Here is a 23,860-nt window from a genome sequence, read left to right on the forward strand (position 1 = left end):
CAGCCACATTCCAGGCCCACTCAGCTGGGATCCTGGGCCAGTGGCTGTCAACTTATGTCCCCTGTGTGAAGTAGGATGGCATGAGTGCCTGCTCAGGTTTGAGTGCTGGAAGGGTGGTGCTAATGGCTTAGCCCAGTGCTGCCGCAAGTTTATGGGGCGCTGGTGCCACATCACCACTGTTTACTCCTGTCGTGTAAAGCCGTGCCTGGCACAGCCCCTAGCAGGTGCTTGGGACGTGCTCTGTCAATACTGGGTTCGCTTGTTGCCTATTGTGGTTACTGTGGAAATGCTTAGAAAATATCGAGACTGGCCAGGACCCCGCACTTAAAAGTTCCTCCTGCACAGTCCCAGTAAGCAAGTATTTTCTTGGTGTTTTCTCTTTCCACCTAGATTTTATCCTGCAGGCCAGTACTAATCCACAACCAGTGGCTGGTGTCTCAAGAAGGGGCAACTTGGCATTAGAAGGGATGGCAGGGATTTCTAAATTCTCAGCTACTCCATGAACTTCCTGTTCCTTTAGTGGCTTTTTGAGATTCCACTGTCTCTCCATCCTGGCACCTGCTCCCTGATGCCAGCCCCTTTTCCCTGAGGTGCAAGATGTGGAAGCTGCCTAGGGAAGTTGCCCGTGGGCCCTGGGATCCCACTCTTCCTGAGGAGGTGGTGACTTTCCACTGCCTCTCAAAAGGAGGATGCTTCTGTTCTCCCCAGTTCATCTGCCCTGTGCCAGCTCAGGGTTGTCCCACTTTCCGCTCTGTGGTCCCCTTAGCAGTTCCCAGCCAGGTCTGCCTCAAGGCGTGGGAGGCCCCCACTTCTCACCTTTATGTGAAATTGAAGGGGAGAGTTAAAGCAGTTGGAATGCTCTTTACAGTCTCATTTCTGTCAGAAGCTCAAAGAGCTGTTTCTAGGTAAAATTGGAAGAGATCTTGGGTACATTACTGCTCACCCCCCAGGTGTTCCTCCAGAAATGTGGCTATTTTAACACCAGCTAGTATTCTGCAGTTCAGTTCTGCTACTAACCACCCAGAGTTTGCATTAGACTCTAAGGGCATGGTCCCCAGTAAGACTGCCCCTTCAGACACCAGCTGCGGTGGCATCTCCTGACACCTGTGCTTCAGACTGACTAGTTACAAGTACAGGGGTTTCTATGACCCTCCCACCTCAGGTTTGATAATTCTCTAGAATGACTCACAGAACTCTGGAAAGTACTATCCTTATGATTACAGTTTTATAGTAACAGCTACAAATCAGGACCAGCCAAAGGAAGACATGCAAGGCAAGGTCTGGGAGGGTCCTGCCTGCAGAGCATCCTTGCCCTCTCCCTGTGGAACCAGGGCATGTCACCCTGCCAGCACATCACTGTGTTCACTAACTAGGAATCTCCACCGAGTTTTAGTGTCCAGGGTTTTTATTGGGGTTTCACTGTGTAGGCTTGAGAGACTCATTGGCCACATGATTGAATTCAATCTCCCATTTCTCTCTCCTCTCTGGAGGTTAGGCTGGCTCAAAGCCCCTACTCTCTAATGACATGATTGGCCTTTCTGGCATAGCCAACCCCCATCCTGAAGCTGGGGGCCCACCATGAGTCACTTCATTAGCATAGACTCAGGTGTGATGGAGGGCTCAGGAATAACAAAGACACTCCTATTACTCAGGAATTCTAAGGACTTAGAGTCCTCCTCCCAGGAACAAAGATGAGTCAAATTCTTTATTGTATGACAGGGGTGGTAATATTTTTTTTCCATCTGATATTCTGTAAACTGCCTCAATTATCTCAGTTACTTGCTACTACTACTTTAAAGCATTTCTTATGTATGTGCCTTGCATTTTATTATCTTATTTAATTCTTAACTGCAGCCCTCTGAAGTCTTTGATGTTATTATACCCATTTCTAAATGGCCCAGAGAGGTGGTGACCTCCTCAGGGTGACACAGCTAAAAAGCATGCCAGTAGGATTTGAATCCAGCTCACCAAATCTGGGTCAAAGATGGGTTCTTCTGAATTTAGCCCAAACAGTCTTTCATATGTTCTGGCTAGAAGATGATAGTCTTTCCCTTAGCAAATGTTGGCTATTGGGAGATGATCACAGTCATCTATTATATGGCACACTGTTGGAGCTTCAAAACTGGTAAAAGCCCTTTCCCTACAGGGCCCTGTTGGCTTGTCCTACTCCATCCAAGCAGGGACCAGCCACTCCACCAGGCCCAGCCTATGGATGTCCCACCAGTGAAACGAGAAGAGGCAGAACAGAGGGCTCTGGGGCGTCTCTTTTGCTTCCCCTCCAGGGTAACCTGTCTCCTGCAGCCCAGAGCAGAAAGGGCTCTGAGCCAGCTCAGCTGGGCAAGTCACCCACTGAGCCTCCCAAGACTGTGGCAGACATGATGGGACATTGTAGAGAAGTACTTCACACAGGCATGACCCAACAAATATCCCTTATCGCCCTTTTTCCCTCCCAGACGGTTAGCAATGCAGCAGTAGGCATTTCTGCTACTGCCAGATCCCACGGGACCTGCACAGGGTTAGGTCAGAAGCCAAACCCTGTAGTCTGGGGAATTAGCACCATTTGTGGGATTCCCAAGAGACTTCCTGTTTTTTCTCAGCCATACCAGTGGTTCTTGGTTGAGGGTGTTACTGCCCTTCCAGGGCATTCGCACATGTGTGGGTGAATCCATGATTGTCACAATGACTAGGGATCCTCCTGGCATTTACCCAGTGGGATCCAGGGATGCTAAACATCCTTCACTGAGCTGGACAGTCAGGCACATGCTGCAAAGAGTAGTCTTGCCCATGAGAGACACTGGAAAATGACCTGTTTGCTCCCCCTGCCCCTAGTTCCTTGGAAAGCCACCTTTCCCAGGCTGAATGAACGGGCAATAAAGAGCAGGCTTCCACCCCATGTATGACCAGCAAGATGGCATTTCCAGGTGAACGTGGGCTGGAGTTTTGTGCCCTCTTGCTCTGATTCTTCGTATACAGTTTTACATGAAGTGGGCTCCCCTGGGTCAAGGAAGACCTGGATTGGGCAGTGGGAATTCAGGGGGCAGTGGGCGGCGGCCTCCTCGTGGCGCTCTGCCTGGTGCCTAGCTGGAGCTCTTTCGCGGCCCTCCTGGTGTAGTGACCCAGCTGCCTTGCTTCAGGGTCCTGCCTCCCACTACCTCTGTGTTTCAGCAACTCCGTCTTTCCTCTGTGCTTTTTTTATCTGTTTCCTTCAAGTGAAATGTGTTTAGAAGAGCCTTGCTCAGATGCCGTAGCTGAACACCTCTCTTCTTGTTTTTCAGTCGGGAAGACGTCTCTGATCACGAGGTTCATGTACGACAGCTTCGACAACACGTACCAGGTGAGGAAGGGTCCTGGCTGCCGACCCCCAACCCACCCCACCCACCTGGCCGCACTCCAGGGCTTGCTGAGCTGGGATGAGAGTGGGATGGCCCTGGGTTCCTCGGTGTCATTTTGCTGCAGAGGAGCTTCCAATCTGCGTACTGGCCCCAGCCCAGCAAAGATCTTGAGCCCTTCTGAAGGTCCAGGCCTCAGTAAAGGAAACATTTTCCAGAGGGAAATTCTAAAAATAGTGAGGACACACTTCAGTCTGTGTTCTCTTTCTCCTCACTGGCTGGTCTCAACATTATAGTGTTTGGGTACTTGGGGGGCCATCAAGTGGAAGAGGAGCAAGACAAAAGTGCAACAGGAGAAAGGTAGTGTTGGGAGCACTTGCTCCTTAAGCGTGGTTTGTTTGCTGGGACACACGCATACTTGCTGAGGCACTTCTTTTCATGGAGAGGCTTTTATGATGGGCTTACCCTGCCCTGTGTGAGAAGGAAGGCGGCTCCTGGCTCTGGAGGGGTGGTCTGGGGTCCACCAGAGGCCCAGAAATAGCTCCAGGTGGCCTGAAAGCTGAGCTCTTGGGGGTCAGTAACATGCCACTTTCCTGGCGAGTGGTGAGATTTGTGCAAGTGACGTGAATTTTCCTTGCAACTATAGCTTTTTGCAAAAGGTACGAAACTTAATCATTTCTACTATTTTTAAGAAAAAAGATATTGTTTTCTTCCTTAGGATAGAGACAAGTAATAATGTATTTTTCTAAGCCACAGGGTTATGTGAGATACTAGTTCCAAGAGATGTTGATAGGTGTTTCTCGGAAAAAAAAAAAAAAAAAAAAGGTGGGGCATGGTTCAGAGCCTGTACAGATGTAGGGAACACTGGGGGAGCAAAAGTAAATCAACTGCTGCACTGCAGGACTTCTCCGGGCCTTTACTACATCAGTGCACGGTTTTGATTTGCTGAAAGAGGGATGTAGTGTGCAGAATCCATGATGTATTTGATCATGGATCCTTTTGTCATCAAGTCCTCAAAGGACAAATATTTATAGAACACACTGGGGACCGCTATTCTAAGATGTCCCTCCCCCTTCCTGGACTTACAGAAGATGTGAAGCACAGATCGCTGCAGATGACAGTTCTGTGTCTACTTTTTAGTCTGTCTGGCTTCTTCTGGACCAATTATCATTCTTGCCTCAAATACAGCCTCTCTGTGCTGTGGTCTCAATTTTTACTTTTACCTCTGCTTTTACTCTGCTGTAGTCTGCAATACTAGATAACCTGTGGACTCGGTGAGAACTGGCTGTAGGATAAGAATGTGAGGCTCTGGGAGAGGGGCTCTGGGAGAGGGGCCCTGAGAGATGTGTACAGCCCTAGGGCAGGGGCTTTGGCTCATGATCCCTCATACTATTTTGATTATTTGATTGTGTTGAGTATTAAGTTACTTAAAATGCCACCTGTTGGTGTCCCATTGAAAACAGTGAAACTTGGCTGGTTTGTAGTCTTGGCGCAGTGACCCAGGGCCTTTGCAGCAGCCTCTGCTGGTATGGAATGAAGCCTCAACTCTTCCAGTCATTTTGTCCCATGGTCCAGTGGGCTTGCTGCTCCCTACACTGTCACTGTCATGCCTCCACACCTTGGTTCATGCCGTTGCCTCTGCTGGGATGCCCTTCTCTGTCCTCTTCTCTGCTGTGAAAATTCTTCTGACTCTCAAGGTTTAGAGCAAATGTTTCCTCTGAGCAGTGAGGCTCTTCCTGGGCACTGCTCCCACTCCACGACCCTCTCTTCCTGCAGCACATTGTCCTCAGGGCTAATTTGTCCTCCCATCTCTACAATAACTCCCATGTGCTCTGCTCTGGGCTTGGGTAAGGCCAGGACCCGCTCGGACCACTGCATTTGTGGGCCCAGCATGTGGTCTGGCCACAGTTGGTATCACAAATGCTCGTTGGCACAGAAGTGGCTTAGAGAGGCACTGTCTGCCTCAGTTTTTAGACCCTAGCAAGAATGAGAGAACGCAGAGGTCCAGTGTCATGGTGAGACAGGGAGAAGTCCCAGAGAGAAACAACTGCCCTCCCTGTAGCAGGATTTTCTTACTTTGGGCAGGGGGGACTGGGGCTCCAGCTCTGTGCACTCACAGGCTCATTTTAATGAGTTCTCTGGAGATGTAGGAGGGTGTTATTTTGTTAATTGTGTTTTTCTTAATATGAGGGCAGAGGCATTTGGGAAGTAGATAAGATCCCCGAGGGCTCTGTGGGGATGAACTCTTCCCTCCCCCATGTTTCCCCTGCACAATCACCACTCCCTGCCGCCCCCACCCCCATAGACATCCCATCCGTCAGCCAGTGTGGCCCGGCAGAGCTTGCCCTGCCTTGCCTGGCTGAGGCACCCAGGCAATTCTCAGGATGTAGTCTCTCCCTCCTCCCGCCCTCCCATCCTTTCTGTATGTCTCTGGAGCTCTCTCTCCAGCCCTCCCATTTACTCCTTCTGACCACAGATGCCTGTCAAGTGCCAGACTGAGTTTGGAGAGGCAGTAGGAGAAAGTGGCCTGACCACAGAGCCTGGCCCTGCCCTCAGCCAAGGCATGGAGGGCAGAGGGGAGTCCAACCTCACCCCAGTGTCAGTCAGTGACTCCTCCCTTGGTCTGGGGCTGAACATGCATGAGGCCACTCGGGGCTGGCATGAAGACCTGGGTCTGCAGAGCTGGGTTTCACTGCTAGACTCTTGGGAGGTTCTGTCCTCCTGGCAGGCTCTAGTGACATGCCTCGGGGCAGCAGGTCTTCTGCCTCCTCCTGCCTGGCTCTCACCTCCCTATTCCCCCTGTCCCCCCTTGTTCTCCTCTTGACACATGTACAAGTACTCTCTGGCTTCTCACTACCCTGCCCATCATCCCATCTGAATCCACTCACTTGAAGAAGTGGTGCTGATAACATTAAGGTCCAGGGTTTGATCCTTGTACAGGCCAGCCACCAAGAAAAAATGAAAAATCAAGTCACAACCAAATGAGATTCGTGTCTGCAACAATTCTCATATAAAACCCCAACTAAGCAATTACTTTCAAAATTTATTATGGAAAAAAACTTTCTGGCACCTGCATTGTGATGAGACTTGGCTGTCTTCAGGCCAGCTCCCCTTCCCTTTCCATAAGCCAAATGGAGCACACCTGCAGGCCTGGTCCGTAGGCCACCTGTGTGGAACCTGCGAGAGAGCTGTAATAGATGCCTGGCCTCTGCAGGTGGCTGCTGGGGTGGGCAGGGAGGATTTGCAAGTAGTGCTCTTCTGGGGTTCCTCGCAGGTTCTATCCTGGCTCTGTGAGAGCATTAGCTATTGGGGGGTAGCTGGGAGATTCACAGGCTGCTTCAGGAATTACCACTTCTAAAACCTCATGGGTGATTGAGGCAAACTTACAGCCGAGGCTGGAGCCCACTGGACCATCCCTGAACCTCACACCACAGCATGAGTTAGGAAGCCACTGACCTAATGGGCTGTCCCCAGGAGTAAGCGCGGTCCTGCTGGCACGCGCTCACAGAGTGGAGGGTGCTTCTGAAGGACTGTGGAGCTTTGCCTGCACCGAGGCCTGCCTGGGCCTGTGGAGCCTTTGGGAAGGAAACAAAGTGTGGCCTCTGCTGGGGCCTCACAGACTGAAGAGCTGCCTGGGAAGCCCTCACCCTGCGGCTGGTCCTGTCATTCCTGCTACTGTGCCCTGGGGTTTTTCCTCTCCCACCTCCTGGGGCTGCCATCACAAATGACCACAAGCTGAGTGGCTTAGAAGAGCAGAAATTTATTCTCTCACAGTTCTGTAGGGCAGAATCCAAGATCAAGGTGGGGAGGCCACGCTTCTCCTGGAAGCTGTGGGGAAGCCTTACTTGCCTCTGCAGCTTCGGGTGGCCCCAGGCACTCCTTGGCCTGGAGTTGCACAACTCCAGTCTCTGCCTCCACCTTCTCATGGCCTCTCCTCTCTGTTTCTGTGTGCCCTCTTCTTACAAGGACTTCAGTCACTGGATTTAGGGGTTCACCCAAAATCCAGGATGATTTTTCATCTCCAGATCCTTAACTGATTACATCTGCAAAGACCCTGCTTCCAAAGAAGCTCGTGTTCTGAAGTTCCTGGTGGATGTGAATTTTGGGAGGGACACTCTTCAACCCACTACAGAGTCCCAGCACCTCCAGTGTGATCCCAGTGGGGACTGCACCCTCTGTCCTGGGCCTCCGCACATTCGCCCCTCTAGGCTCCTAGCCCCTCCAGCCCCTCACATGCCTGCTGCAGAGTCTGACCTGCTGAGGCCATTTCCTCAGAATTGTATCTCAGCAGCATGTCTTTTTGTTCTCACGAAGTTTCTCCTAGTGATTTCTTTGTGTAAGATTTGATTTAATAAGTATGAGTGTTTACTGGGGTCTGGTGGTTGGGTCTGCAGGGCTGCCTGTCTGTCCGCTCAGTCCCAAACCAGCGCCTGCCCCTGCCAGATGAACTGGCTGTTCAGAGAGGAACTGAGCTCCAGCTGGGCCACATGAGCCCCACATTCCAGGTGCTCGGAGAGGGGTACTTGTGAGGGATTAGGGGGTGTGGAAAACTGCTTTTTCAGACATGGTGTCTGGTGCTCTGATGGACATCTCTCTTTCTGGGACAGCAAGTTCTGCTAATGCTTGTCCAGCCAAGTGGTCCAGGGGATTGCCAGGCTTGGGCAACACAGGCCTAAGGAGCCAAGCCTCAGGCCTGAAAAGCCCCCACACAGCCTTTGCCAGTGTGCAAAGTGGGGCTCGCTGAGGAAAAGGACCTGGGTGTGGGCCAAGCCAGGACATTTTCCGTGGACATATCCACACATTCATGGACACTGGTCTCTGGTACCCTCCCCAAACAAGGTGCAGGAAAGAGATGGGGAAAGGTACACCTGGAGGACTTTGGACAAGATTCCAAGGTTACTGAGCACCTTTTTGCTGGTGGGTCCCCTATAAGGAGACAAAGGCATTGGGGTCCCTGCCCTCAGAGAGCTCACATCAGCAGAGAGGCAGCCAGGACAGAGATGTTCCTCTGATGGTCGGGGTGACATGACTGGTACTTCACCTGGAAAAGGAGGTGCAATTTGTCAGACAAGAGGCCAGTCAGTGTACAGGGTTCAGGGGAGAGGACTCTTGTGGTCACAGCATGAGGCGCTTGATCAGGAAGAGACAGGATCAAGTGCTGCAGGGCACCAGAGGAGGCAGCTAGGACCCTTCCCTGGGGTATAGGGGTGCTGCACCCATCCCAGGGCCGCTGGTAGGTTCCACACCAGCCCCTCAGCCAGGGCATGTGTGCATATCTTATTTCCCTGGGCACTTGACTCTAAGGGGTATGTCCCGTCATTGGGTGGCCATGGTGCAAATCTGCAAGGTGCCAGCTTCTGGGCAGGCGATGATGAAAGTGAGGGGCTGAACCTCCTGGCTGCCCAGTGTTAGCACGGGCTGCCCCTAGTGTGGCCGCTGTGCTCACGTCACAGCCAGCTCTGCTGCTGTCCTGCAGGTACCTTCCTGCTCGTCCTCCCATTCTGCATTAATGTGGAAGCTCGTGAAGAGCGGAAGTAGAATTGCTGGCTGGTGGTCGGGTCCTTTGGGTGCATGGAGCTTCAGGCAAGGCAGGGATCAGGGGCTGTTTTTGTGGTCAGGAAGGCTTCCTGGAGGAGAGGGTGGGAGCCAGGTGGGGAAGGACAGGGAGGAGTCGGTGCGGCCATGCTGGAGGGAGCAATGATTGCATGCTGAAGGAGAAGCTTTCATGGAAGGCCAGGGTGTCAGGACCCAGCGCTGTGTGCGTGTGCATGTGCACGTGTGGTGTGGGGGGCTCAGCCTGCTGGAGTGCAGGGTAATGGTGGTGCCTGTGGCTGGATTACTGGCAGGGCTGCATTCTGACTTTCATGGGCCTTAGGCACTTTTGCCTTCATGGGCCCTATTATGGGCTAAATTATGTTTTCCCAAAATTCATACGCTGAAGTCTTAATCCCCAGTACTCAGAATGTGACTGTCTATGAAGACAGGGTCTTTACAGAGATAAAGTGAGGCCATTAGGACAGGCGCTAATTCAATATGACTGGTGTCCTTATAAGAAGAGGAGATTAGGACACAGACATGTACAAAGAAAGATGATGTGAAGACACAGGGAGAAGGCGCCATCTGTAAGCCGAGGAGAGAGGCCTCAGCAGCAGCCAGTCCTGCCAGCACCTTGATCTTGGACTCCAGCCCCAGGACTGTAGGAAATACATTTCTGTTGTTTAAGCCATCCAGTCTGTGATATTTGTTATGGCAGCCCTACCAAAGTAATACAGATCTCTTCCTTCTTAAAATATATATTAAAAATTATATTTTTACAACTATATTGGTATAAAGATGAATATAATTCAGGCTGGATTTGTTATTATTATATTCACTTCTTCTTCTGATTTTAAGAGAAATTAAAATTGAAACATTTTCATTGGCCCCTGGAAGTACTGTGGGCACCAGGCTCTGTGCCATTCGTGCCTAGTGGGTAGTTGGCCCAGATGACTGGGACTGTGGAAGGCCCTGGAGGCTGGGGATGGGGGGCTAGGGCTTATTGGGTAGGAATGGAGTGCTATTGAGGGCACTGATGGGGTGAAAGATACCAGGGTTTTTGAGAGGCGGGGCATGTTGAGAGGCAGGGCATGTAGACTTAGATACAGCTCTGTGTGTAGAAGGGGCAGGGCAGGGGTGAGGGGAGAGCGTCACTGAGCGGCTGTGCAGGCTATGTGGGAGGTGAGTGAGGGGTCTGGGCCTAGGAGAGAGAGACCACAAGACAATGGAAGGGACGAGCAAACAGTGGGTCTGTAGGGTGCAGAAGAGGAAGAGGCCCGAGTGGGTACCAGGTTTCTGTCCAGACAGCCTGGAAGAATATCGATGCCGTCAACACACACAAAAATGAAGAGTCCGGTGGGGAGTAGTGAGTGAATAGCCAAGATGTTTCAAAGTGGCTGTTATATGGGGCCAGCCGGTGAGAGGTTGGCCAGAATGTGGATTGCTACAGCCCTGGGAACTGACGAGTTTTCTGGGACCTGAGTGTAGAGAGAAGGTGGAGTATCAGAAAGAGGGGACTTTATCCATGGAAACCAAGATGCCATGTGTCCCCATGTGGTGCCCAGGTAACCACGCCAGCACCTGGGGAAGACAGGGACAGGACCTTTCACCCGTGGTAGAGCGGGTCAGAGTGAGGGGCACACAACGAGGAGGAGGATTCAGCTTGTCGCCTTAGACCTCAGGTCTTCTTCTCTCCTTCAGAAGGAGGCATGCAGAGGAGGCCTGGGTTCAACTCCTGAGTCTGTCACTTGCTGGGGACCGTGGCCAAACTTTCCAGTTTCTTAGTATTGCATTTTTTTTAACCTGGAAATTATTTGGATGGTATTTAACCCCTCTTTCACCTAGACCAGTGGCTTCAAACTTTAGAAGTAGGATATGGTTTAAAAAAAAAAAAGTAGGAATGTGGTTGATTTGTACTTGAGCTGTAGCTCATATAGATCTTCAAGTCTAGGTGGTGGAAAACTATGGGCTAGAGCCGCTGTTGACACTTATGTGCATTACTACACACTGTATAGAAAAAGGCAAAAAACACAAATGGTAACAAGCCTACAAACCAAGCTGATAATGATGAAGTGAAAAGTAACAGTAACTTGCCAGCAGTGTTCCTGTGGGAGGTGTGGGTGTCCCAGTCATGCCAGCCTGTGCATTTGTGCGGGGCTTTGCAGGTCTGCCAGATGACGCTTGACCGCCTAGACCTGGCAGACCACTGAACTCAAGTCCTCAGTTAACTCTAGCAACATGGTGACCTTATTGTATTACACAGAGTATTAGTCCACGCTGTTGCTTATAACAAAATACACGGAACTGGGGATTTATGAAGAAAATGAAATCTGTTGCTTACAGTTTCAGAGTCTGGGAAGTCCAATGTCCAGGGAACACTTCTGGTGGTCTTCTGTAGTGGTGGCTTTCCAACAATGCAGGGGTCTCACATGGCAGAAAATGGTGGAGCAGAGAGAGAGTTCCTCACTACTCTCTTTTTAAAGCCCTCAGAACCAACCCCATGGCCACCATTATTAGCCCATTCAGTACGGCATGGTCCTACAATCTAATCATCTCTTCAAAGGCCCCACCTTTCATTTACCATAATAGGATTTCTCACGCTGAACAGTTACAGTGGGAATTAAGTTTTGGGTGGACATTCAACCCAAGGCACACAGTGTAGTTCCATCTTTTGCAAACATTACATTCTGCAGTCAAAACATTAGTCATAATCTTATATAGTGAAATCTGAATGCCAGTCACTGTGGCGAGATGACACTGCCTCAGAGACCCACTGGGGCGCCACTAGTCATCTGGGTGCTCCCTCTGGACGTCTACCTGGGACTACTCTGAGGGCAGACTTGCCCAGGCTGTAATATCTTTTCTTTCCCTTCTTCCTCTCCTCTGCCCTTCTCTCCCTCTCTTTTGTCAGCCTTTACAGATAGGAACATGGTCACCTTCTGGTACAGAAAGCTAGCTAACGTGACTTAAAGAAGGGTTTTGGTTTTCCAGGTGCAAGAAGTCGTGGTGGGACTTGCAGTTGGCACGTTGCACAGTGGACCCCAGACTTGCTCTTGTCCTGTTTTACCTTCTAGGCATGTGGGTTCTTCATGCAGGCTGGCTGTTGCTGCTCCAGACATCACATCTACATTCAGTGCAGAAAAAGAAAGCAAGAGCTTCTCTGGAATCCCTCCCCTCCAGCAGATTGCTGCTATGTCTTATTGGCCAGAATTGGGTCACATGATCACCATTGGCCTCTAGAGAGGCTGGGAAAGCAGAATTTAGCTTTTATAGTCTTTAAAGTAGAGTCAAACAAGGAAGTAGGAGATTGACAATGGGTATTGGAGGAATCCACCAGTAGTTTCTGATGCTTTTCATAAGTTAGATAGCCCCATGATGCAATTCTCTGCCCCAGATTTTAGTCATCCTTCCTAATTCATTTGTAGGTTACACAAAGGTAAAGTTCTTAGATGCCCTCAAAACCACCACCTGGGGCATCAGCCTAAGAACTGAGAGGAGGGCTGGCACACCTGGATCCATTTGTCACCCTTAGGGGGACCTCTCAGGGAGCTTCAGGCCACACATCCCTGGTCATGTGTATGGCATTTGAAGGGACTGGCTGATTTTGATTAAATTTAACCCCTTATTTAGTGTTCGAAGGTACATATTGTTTGGTTGCTGTTTTAGACCATAGGAAATAAAAGAGCAATTGGTAAATATTTAAATTGGGTTGTGACTAAAGCACAAGCCACTCTGGTTGGGAGAAAGTGGTCACCAGGAACACACAGACTTTTAAACCGAGGTGTCTGACAGAATCCAGGTACCTGCGCTGCAACCTCCTGAGCCAACATTCCTCCCGCAGGGAGCATTATTGAGCTTCTGGCAAGGACAGACCTTGACCAGCATGTTTTCAGAGGCTGTAGTCTCCTCCCCACAAAGCACCCACTTGCCAGTCTGAATTCCTAAATTTTGCCAGACTCATTTCCATGCTAATTTGCATGACTTTGCTGTGATACTTTCATCCAATGGTTGGTGGCACAGAGACAGACAGCAGCTTCATTGTCAAGGGCTTATTGTGCCCAGCTGCTTTCTGCCACTTATGGATGCTTGCCCAGCCCTGGGTCCAGGCCTGGCCAAGGTGAAAAGAAGACACACATACATGCCTTTTCGTTATTTTTCTTCCTGAGAAGAGAATCCTGAGTCAACTTATGCAAATTACCATGCAAATTTTCACTGCAGACTTTATTACAGTATCTTGTCAGAATGTGGATACAAAATTATATTTTATAACAAATGCACATAGCAAAGAAGATTTCAACAAGTGCTTCAGGAAACATCTCTTTCCTCAGGGATTAGCTGGGCCAATAGAAGCTTCTGTGTAGAGGGAGGCACAGAACATAGTGTCATTCTGCGCTGCATGTCTGAACCCCTGTTGATACTGTTTAATACCATGTTCAGAAGAAGGTAAATGTGGATGCAGCTGTGAAGTCTGGGCTTGTTAAGTTTCCTGACATTTTGCATAAAATGAAGCGCCTGCCATTTTTCACAGACATTGCTATTTGCAAGCACAGATGTTAAAGTTATAAAGAAGCACAGCCAGGTTTGGGGCAACCTGATCGCAGCAGGGTGGTCCAGCCTCCCCAGAGGACATGGTGCAGTACAGGAGGTGCATGCAGCCCCACCAGGGAGGATTGTGGACTGGCAGGAGAGTCCCCAAAGGCAAGCCTGCTGCTTACGTTGTCTTGATATCCTGTTTTTACATCCCTGTGGAATAGTTACCAGCAAAAATAATTTGCTCCATACCTCACAAGAGAACATGAAGTATAGAGAAGAAGGCTTTGAATGAGACTCCATGGCAAGCTGGGAGAGGGATGTGCTCTCCTTTAGAACCCACCTCTTTGAGGGTCAGCCCTTGCTGAAGCTCTGGGAACATTAATTTTTTGGGATATCAGTAGGTATTACAAGCACAAAGGTTCCTAGGGCAAGAAGTGTGGGAAACATTGGGTTCGTGTTTCTTTGGTGCAGGACTTGTCAGAGCCTTTAATATGCCAGTGAGCTTTATGAGAAGCTTTACTAGAGATTCTCTCTACTAGAGGCTGGAATATGCAGCCTTTCCCAGAAATATCACAGTTTACTTTTGTCCTGAAGATCATCTCATAGGGCTGTGCTTCACGTAACGACTGAGAAACATTGTTGGAGGGTCTCCATGGGGTGGGTTCTGCAGCTTCTCTTGGGAATCCCTGGGTCAGTTGGTCACTAATAACTGTTCCTCATTTTTGTTTATGCAGCCATGTCACAGAATACAGAGTACCTTCACATAGTCTAACTCATTAGATCCAATAGTTCTTGCAGGAAGCTGTGAAGATCCCTGTTTTTGAGATGAGGAAACTAAGAGCCAGGGAGGCTAAGCATTTTTCCAGGAGTTTTTCCAAGCTCCTCACAGAGTACTCAGACCCTGCCAACACTGGCAGAAGTGACTGAAAAGAGACTGGGGCCCTCTAGGCACTCGACCCCACTCAGGTCCCTTTGGGTGGGGCACTCTGCTAGCTGCATGGCAGCTCCTCTAGGGCTAACTGTGGTCTGTCCTGGGAGGCATTGACAGGCAACCTAGATCTGCTGGCAGCCATACGCTCCCCACCTTGAGGGCCTATGAAGGCTTCTGCTCACCTTAGCTCCCTGGCATAGCTGGGACTACGTGTGTGCCATGGATCTGGGCTTTACCTTCAGAGCAGAAGTGGCCCCTCCCCACCCCACACTCTCATACGCACACACACAAACATAACACACCCATTCATATCCACGTACACATACTTCTACATGTAAACCAGTACACGGTTACATGTACGTGTGTGTAACACCACTCATCCATATGTCTGCTCACATCCTTTTGTGACCTGTGCTGACCTTTGAGAGGGAGTGCCCCTCTGTGGCAGGAATCATCAAGGTTGCTGGGGCCTTTTGCAGGAAGATGTGGCCTACCTGGGTACCTAGTTGTTCTTTTAGTCTGGTGTCTCCATGTTCCTCCAAAGTGAACCTGAGGTGGGAGCCACAGCTGTGACCATACTACATATATGGAGGAGGAAAAACTAGCACCGGGAAAGAATGGAGTGTAGAGGAGATAGCTGTAGCAGAAATACTGCATGGAGCTCAGCATTTAGCTCTGAGTGTCCTGGTAGCCGTAGGGAAAGGAAACACCGTGCATGACTCCCTGATTCTAATTTCATGTATGTGAAATGGCTTGGCAGGTAGAGGGTCTAGCAGCAGTGTGACCAGCCAGACAGACTCCTCACATGGCAATTTGTGGTACAGACCCTCACAGACCTCCAAAGCACAATGTCAACCTCATCTGGCACACCTTCTGCTGAAGCCATTCTGAAAGGGGGGAGCAAAGCAGCTGAGACCCATGGCCTCTGAGGATCTGATTTGGCACAAGTCAGAGCCTGGAGGACACAGCAGAACAGTAGTAAGCACAATTCCTAGTCAGAGCCCAGCAGCCCCAGGAAACCCAGGAGCACCATCCTCTTTGACGCTAAGCAGTCCTGGCTTGGCTGGTGAGCCCAATGACTTCCCAAGACTACTTGGGAATGATGCTCATCCCCTGTGAGAAGGAGAATGTCCAGCAGTCTGGATCTAGCTCTATGGCTTCCCATTTAGGTGGCATGAGTGACACCCAAGTGTGGTCACTTATCATTAGTTCTAGTCGTGTGGTTGCAGATGCTCCAGAGAAACAGCACCTTGGTCCATCCCTTGGCAGTCACCCAATCTGGGATGTGCTCCAAAGAAGCAAACCCATGAAGGTTATCTTTTATTTCCTCACCCAAGCCCATGACTTATCATCAGAGAAGATGCAAGTTAGCCCCCATGACCTTGCTGACTTGCTGTGAGACCCTGGGCAAGTCAGTTCCCTTCTGCATGGTTCTAGTTTGTCATCTGCAAAGTGAAGATAGTGTTCCCAGCCATGCAAGCCTCCCCTCCTCCTTTTTGGTTAAAGGTACTTTGTCTCAGTCACCCAGCCTCTCTGTATCTTTCACAACCACCGAGTCCCACCTGTCCTTGATATCATTCCAAGTGCTCCTTCCTCTCCACCCTGCTGTTTTCAACACACACCTCTTTGCCTGTCTCCTAGACCTGATGGGACCTCTGCCGTTACTGAAATCCAAACCCCCCCATTCCCTCCACCTGAGATGTTTCTCCCTGCACCTCTGATCCCCCACTACTCCCCATTTTCACCTGCTGGAAAGTTAGTGTTCATTCAAGGACATGCATATCTGCCCCACCTCCAGAATTCAATCTCAAGCACAGTCTCCCTCCTCTGGACCCTTAGGGTCCCTCTAACTGCACTAGTCCTTTCCATCTGTCAGGGATAATAGTTCTGTCCTTATAGGTAGGAACCAGGGCTTATTCTGTGTCTAGCACATAGTAGGCACTCAAGAATGAATACGTGAATAAGTATTAATTACTTACACTGTTTGCCACAAAGCTGCTGCCCAGCAGAGACCAGGCCCACCTTCTCTCTGCAGATAGGCCTTTCTGAGAAAGATGGGCTCCAGCTGGCAGTAGTGCAGGCCCAGCTTCTTGTGCCTTGTGCCTTGTGATAGATGATGCCAAGGAGCTAGAAATTTTCTGGTAACTGAGACCCTCTTAAAAGTTCTTGTTTCTATTCTGTCCTTAAGAGAGCTGGCTCTTTTTTTTTCTGTTGAAATGCCCACTTCCTCTTAAGTGGGCTCTGCTGAGCTAATGACCATAAGATTCTGACAATAGGGAGCCAGATAGGACGTGGCCCCCGGGCAAACCCAGTGACACCTTCAAAACTGAAGGGATTTCAGGAAGCAGAGGGAGGACAGCTGAATAGTCCAGAGCAGAGACTTTGCAGTTAGGGAGACATGGGGTCACATCCTGGCCCTGTCACCCCCACCTGTGTGACCTTGGTTCTGAGTGAGTCTTGGTTTCTTTATCTGTGAGTAGCACCTTCTCCTGTGTAAGCATCTCCCTCTGTCTCATCCCAACCAGGGAATCTGCCACTCCTGGACACCCCAGGCTCCTCAGACTCTGATGACAGCACAAGGCAGCTGTCTGCAGACTTTACTGCACAAATGAGTTATCTGAGGGCTTGTCTGGAATTCTGATTTGCACACTGACACCCCAGAGATTGTGATTCTGCCGGAGCAGGGCTCAGGAATCTACAAGTTTAACAAGCCCCTGATGTGCTTCTGATGCAAGGCATCCTCAGGCTACGTGTTGGGAATCACCAAATCACTGGCAATAGGGAGAGGTTGACCAGTATGAGATCTTTCCAATTTAGTAGGGAAAGTGTTAAGTGAGGGGCCCTGGCACCAACCTTAGGGCTCAGAAAATGATTTGCACAGTTGCTGAATCTTGAATTCTAATAAATATTCACCACATTTAAAAGCATTCCAGGGGAGGGATCTGCATCAGAAAGGCCCAGATGCACAAAGTCCCTCGTTATGGGGAGTTCCAAACAGAGTAATATTACTAAAATATGTTAACAAAATCCACTGGAAAATAATTTTGGAGATTAAGAGACTATTTTGGTGAGCAGTTTGCAAATCAGGGAGATGCAGCCTTCAGTACAAGGCAAAGGTGTGCTCCAGTAGAATAGAGAGGGGTTGTCTTATTTAGAGAAAGTTCTTGCCCAGGTTCCCACTCCAGTCTGCTATGCAAATGAGGGATGCAAGCATGGTCAGTTCTGATTGGTTGTGATTAAAATTGACCAGAGATCACAGTTCATTGGTCAAATCCAGGTGCTGAAATGGGACTTCCCAGCAGCTCATTGGGTGGCGTAAATGGGGGACAGGCAGCTATGAAAGCCCCAAAGTTCACCTGTTGTTTAGCTTGTGATTTTTCAAGGACACAGGATACGTGTATAAATTCCAGTCAGCAAATGACTGCTTGACTTCATTCAGAAGTTAGACCCAGTTAGCCACTCAGCATCTGTCTCGAAGGTCTGGCTCTTTCAGGGTTCACAAGTATAAAGCACAAGCTTGGCGAAGGGGAGATGAGGCTATAGAAAGCCAGGGGCAGGCCCTGAACAACCTTGTAGGCCAAGCTGAAGTGTTCGGGCTGTTTCTTAGGGGCAGTAGAGAGAGAGATGATCAGACTTTTATTTCAGAAAGTTAACGTTGGCTGCTGTATAAAAGATTAATTACAAGGTGGAGCCTGAGGGCAGAGATGCCAGTCAGGAAGCTTTCGAGTTTACTCAGGTAAAAGAGGGTCATGGTCTGAACTAGGACAGTGATGGGGGTGGAGAGAAGGGTGTGGGTGAAAACACTTATGAGGCAGAGCAACCAGTTGAGTGTTCATTTGACATGAGGGAGCAGACAAGAGAGCAGGTGAGGAGCAGCTCAGGAGGGCTCCCGGGCTTCCAGAGGCTTGGCACCCATGGTGGTGGAGGCGCTGTGCATTGAGGTAGTGAAATCATAAGCAGGTTTGGAGGGAGAAGACGGGTTCACTCTTGGGATGTGCTATATTTACTGAGATGTCTAGAGAATAATTAGATGGCATGTCTAGTAAGCAGTGGCTGCCTGGATCTGGGGCTCAGGGCAGGGGTAAGGCCTGGGATGTAGATTGGGAAGCCATCAGCATATAATATTTGGAGCTGTGAGAGTAAATGGGGTCCCCTGAAACAAAACAGTAGGGAACGCCAACATTTTAGGGACAGAGAAAAGAAGAGGATCCCACAACAGACCAATAAGGAACAGCTTTTAGAGATGCAGGAAAAGCCAGAAACAAATGGTGTCACGAAAAGCAAAGAAGGAAAGAGTGTGAAGGAAGAGAGATGGTCAACAGTGTCAAGCGTGTCAAGGTAGAGCCTGGCCTGTAGAGTGTCCTTACAATTTGGTGCTGAAATGGCTATTAGTGACCACAGCAAGAGCAGCTTCAGTGGGCATTGGGACAGAAACCAGACTGCTTTAGTCAAACAATGGGTAGGAGGAGAAGTGGAGACAGTGCGTTTGGGGTCCTTTTCCAAGAAGCATACATTGAGGAGAGGTGAGAGATTGGCAGATAGCTAGAGAGCAACTTAGTGACAACTAGGGATTTTTTTTCCCCCAAGAATGTGAGAATCTTGATAATGTTTCTTGAATGAAAGGCAAGAGTGAGTAGAGAATGAGAGACTGAGATACAAGAGGAAGGAGGTGGCTGAGAGCACCTCATTTGGGAGGAAAGGCCAGGACCAAGAGGACCCCCAGGAAGAGGCTTACTTTAAACAGGAGAAAGAGCAAACACTCAGAGCCTGGAGGTATGGCAGTGAGGCTGGACAGATGTAGACAACTCTGCAAATGCCTTTTGAATCTTGGCTATTCTTTTTCTAGCTGTTGACATTGGGCAAGTAACTACATCTCTTATACTCAGTCATCTTAGCTGTGACATAGACTCCAAAAGAGCTTAACCCATAGCATAGATTTGTTATCCATATTAAATAATGCATTCAAAGCCCTTAGTACAGTAGCTTGCAAGTGATAGGTACTCAGATATTTAGTCATTGTTACTGTGGTTATCATTGTTACTGTGGTAGGAAACAATCAAGGACAAGTAGCATGTTTTATATTTACCCATAGATTTGCTATTTCTGGTGCTCTTATATTCCTTCCTTGAAGAGTCAAATTTCCATCTCTAAAATTTTCCTTTTTGCCTAAAGCATTTCTTATGAGAGCCCACTGGTGACTGACCGATTATGTGGCTTTCCTTTATCTGAAAATGTCTTTGTTTTGCCTTCATTTTTGCAGGAAATTTTCACTGGCTAGAGTTCTAGGCTGACAAGGTTTTTGTTTTGTTTTGTTTTTAAAACAATATAAAGATGCTGTTCCCTTGTCTTCTGTCCTCCATTGTTTCTGATGAGAAGTCAGCCATCATTCTTACCATCGTTTCTTTGTATGGAATGTGTCTTTCTGGTTTTTGGCTGCTCTTAAGGTTTTCTCTTTATCTTTGGTTTTCAGCTATTTGACTTGATATGCCTGGCTGTGGGCTTCTTTGTGTTTATCCTGTTTTAGGTTCACTACGCTTCTTGGAACTGTGGGTCAATATTTTGAGTCCAATTGAGAAAATTTTTGGTCATTATTTCTTCAAAAATGTTTTTGCTTGATATGGTTTCTACTCTTCTCTGAGACTCCAGTTGCATGTGTATCAGCTTACTCGATATTGTCTAGAAGTGCTTGAGGCTCTGTTCATTTTTATTACATCCTTTTTTTCTCTATGCTTCACTTCACTTTGAACAATTTCTTTTGGCCTGTCTTCAAATTCACTGATCTTTCCTCTGCAGTGTGCTACCTGTTATTATTTAGATCCAGTGCATTTTTATTTCAGGTATTGTATTTTTTTTAGTGTTAAGATTCCCATTTTGTTTTGTTTTAGTTTCCATGTATCTATTGAAAATCACCCATCATATCCATTTTTTCTTTTACTTTTTAATATATTTATAAGAGTTGTCTTAAAGTCCTTATATAAGATGAGATGTCTGCTCATCTAACATCTGGATCATCTGGGGGTCTGTTTCTCTTGAGTTTTTTCTCTTGATTATGGCTTGAATTTCCTACTTCACATTTCTAGTCATTTTTGCTTTTTGCAGTGGACATTGTGAATAATAAATTGTAGAGACTCTTGGATTCTGTTATCTTCCTCTGAGAAGTGCTGAGTTTTTTTTTTTTTTAATAGGCAATTAAATTACAGGCAGCTAACATTTTTTAGGGGATGTGTACTTACCATGTTTTGACTTTAAGGTGGATGTCTCGGTCTGTTTGGGCTTGTATAACAAAATACCTTAGACTGAGTAATTTATAAACAACAGGAATGTATTGCTCATGACTCTGGAGACTGAGATTTCCAAGATCAAGATGCCAGCAGATTTGGTGTCTGGTGAGGGCTTATCCTCTGCTTCAAGGATGACACTGTCTTGCTGCGTCTTCACACGGTGGAGGGGGTGAACACTGTGTCCTCACATGGCAGAAGGGGGCCAGGTAGTTCCCTCATGCCACTTTTATAAGGACACTAATCTTATTCATGAAGGCAAAACCCTCGTGACTTAATCACTTCCTGTAGTAGTCAGGGTTCTCCAGAGAGACAGAATTGATAGTATATGTTATAAATATATGAGAGGGATTTATTAAGGGAATTGGCTCATGCAATTGTGAAGAGATGTTACATGATAGGCCATCTATAAATTGGATGTCAGTAGCGTGGCTCAGTCCAGGTCCAGAGGCCTCAAAACCAGGGAAGCCAATGGTGTCCTTGGTGAGAGTCCTGGAACCCAAAAGCTGAAGAGTCTTGAGCTCTGATGTCCACAGACAGGAGAGAAGAGTATATCCCAGCTCCAGCAGATAGGAAGCTTAACCTTTTTTCCCTGTCTTTTGTTTTCTCTGGGCCCCCAGCAGATTGGATGGTTCCTCAGTGTGGGCATGTCTTTCCCACCCAGTCCACTCAGGCTCTCATGCCAATCTCTGCTGGAAACACCCTCATGGACACACCTAAAAAGATAGCTTTGCCAGGTTTCTCAGCATTCCTTAATCTAATCAAGTTGACACCTAGAATTAACCTTCACACTTTCCAAAAGGTCCTGCCTCTTAATATTATCACATTGGGGATTAAGTTTCAACATATGAATTTTGGGGTCTGGGGGGAGACATTGAGACCATAGCACTAGATCTCTTTGTTTTCTCCTTAGTCCTCTGGTGTAACCCTCAGTCCTGAGATGATGTTTCTCCCAAAGCCAGCCTTTCTGGGGTCCAGTGGAAAGTCTAATGTGTTTGCCAAGTCCTTTAAACTTAGTGGGACTAGGGAATTCCCTCAGGGGGAGATTGGTTAAATGTAGAATCCACCTAGTTCTCTTCCCTTCCTTCAGAAATTGTAACCCCTCTGTTGTCTGCTTGCTTTTAATCACCCTTCAATGCTTGCTTATTTCTTGTGTTTGTCGAGAGGTTAAAACAGTGATCTGTGGGAGGGTTAGCGTGACATAGCTACGCAGTCATTATTTAAAGCAAAACATAGGAATATGGTTTTGAGCAGAGCTGATGGCTCAGTCATACCCAGGGACAATGCCAGTGCCTTGGCATCAGTCTCTTCAGCTGTGAGGTCTCCAGCAACTCAGTGGCCTGGTTGGGTGGGAAACGTGGCCAGAACAGGTGTGAAAGAGTGGACAATTAAAGGACCAGAGGTTTCTCTGATGTGGAAGTTTGGAAGTAGGAATAAAGGTGGGAGAGAGCCAGAGAGATAGGAAGTCAGCTTCTTTCAGCCTTAGTTTCCTCAGTGCCATCTCTTTAATCAGGCTGTTGTGAGGTGTAATAGAGATAAATCACATGGTGTTCAGTAAGTGGTTTTTATGATTATGGAGGCCAGTGGGTTGAGCTTTGCTGGGGCTTGATCCAAAAGGCACAATTTCTCGTCATGTCATTTGGTGACTTCTCTGCTGTCTGTGGAAGCAGAAGTGCCTTGTGCACAGGTGAGGAAAAACGGGGTTGTCATTGTTACAGTTATCATCAGTGATGTCACCATCACCTTTGAGGGTTACATTTCTCCATGGATTTTTGCTCTGTTCGCTAGGGCATAGTTAAAAAGTAATAGCAGCTTAAGCAAAGCAGTTTAGTTCTCTCTCATGCAACATTCTATAATCTGGGTGTAAGCAGTCCAGTACTGCTGCAGTAGCTCCCCAGGGTCAGGGAGCTGGGCTTTGTTGATCTGTCATTACTGCCCTGTCATCCTCATCTGGATGGGCCATTATGACTCACCCCTACCCATCTGCATTCCAAAAAGTGGGAAAGAGGGGGCAGCTGTGGGCACACCCCACCCACAGAGGACCCATCCCAGATGATGCATACATAACCTTAACATCCCAGAACTTAACCCAGCTACAAAGGCAGCTGGGAAATATGGTCATTATTTGGGGGAAGCCATGAGTTCATGTACACATCTGGAGTTTTACTGCAATAGAAAGGGAGACTACATATTGGGGGCAGCCGGCAGTTCCTGCCACCAATCCTGAGCTCATACACCTGGTTTTCGTTCAAGGCTCACTCTGCAGAAGGAGCTTGGTGCTCCCTGGGGAGTCCACTGGGCACTGATGAATTGAGAGATTTCTATCTGCTCAGCGAATTTCTCGTTAAGGGTATCAGAGCACAAGGATTGCTGCTCTAACATACACCGATGTGTGAATGCCGTGTGGCTACTGAGGAACAAGGCTGCGTCCACAAGCACTCATCAATTCCAGACTTGTCCCCCAGTGGCCACACAAGGTATCACATGATGCAAAGCTCGCCTAGAAAGAGCCCGCGCACTGCCAAGGTCTCATTGGTGCTGATCCTTCCAGCTCTGCCATTGATGGGCAAAGTCACACTACGCATGTCCTTTAACTTCCCTGGTCTCTTCTTCCATCTCCAAAGTAAGGGATTGGATTGGATTGTGTCTAAGATGTTTGTCTCGTGCCCGTGTTCTAGAATCGTATGTTCCAGAGTGTAGAATGACAGTCCATATCTTCGCATTAAAGCAAGCTTCTAGGAAGGTGCGGCCACTTGTGAGTGCTTTGTGGAATGAGTTGGGGGTGTGCCTGTGTAAACACACACGCCTGCACACACAACTTGGTGCACGCCCTCGCGGTCAGCCTGGGGGCCTGGAGACATGGGCTTTTCGATTTCCTTGAGCTTCCCTGGGTTGTGTTGTTTTGAAGTCAGAAGCCACTGCATAATTTTTCATACAATAAATACAATAAAGCTTTTTTTTTTTTTTTTTTTTTTTTTTTTTAAATCAAGACTTTCAGAAGGATAAGCTTATTTTTTAAACTTTAATTTTGTTTTAGAAAACTTTTTTTCTAATTTCAGAACTATCATATGTTCATTATAGAAAATAGAGAAAAGAATGATGCAGGAAGCAAAAAAATCGCCACAACGTCACTGTTCAGACACTGATGTTGTTACTGCTTAAGTGCGTTCCCTTCACCCCAGTGTCTGAGAAAATATGAAAACTGCATATGTATCTATCAGTTCATCAAATTGGGATCACATTACACGTTATTG

At 48.1% G+C, this 23,860-nt stretch overlaps 1 protein-coding gene across 1 annotated transcript in view; it reads left to right on the forward strand.

Annotated features, from left to right (window-relative positions):
* The window catches only part of LOC134391190 (ras-related protein Rab-6B), a 63,280-nt gene that overhangs the window by 23,564 nt on the left and 15,856 nt on the right, over positions 1-23,860 (forward strand). Inside the window, exon 2 of the mRNA XM_063115156.1 lies at positions 3,276-3,334. Within this exon, the coding sequence (XP_062971226.1) occupies positions 3,276-3,334 (59 nt within the window). The remainder of the gene's footprint in view (positions 1-3,275; positions 3,335-23,860) is intronic.

Source organism: Cynocephalus volans, chromosome 11 (assembly GCF_027409185.1).
Source record: "Cynocephalus volans isolate mCynVol1 chromosome 11, mCynVol1.pri, whole genome shotgun sequence".
Taxonomy (NCBI): Eukaryota; Metazoa; Chordata; class Mammalia; order Dermoptera; family Cynocephalidae; genus Cynocephalus; species Cynocephalus volans.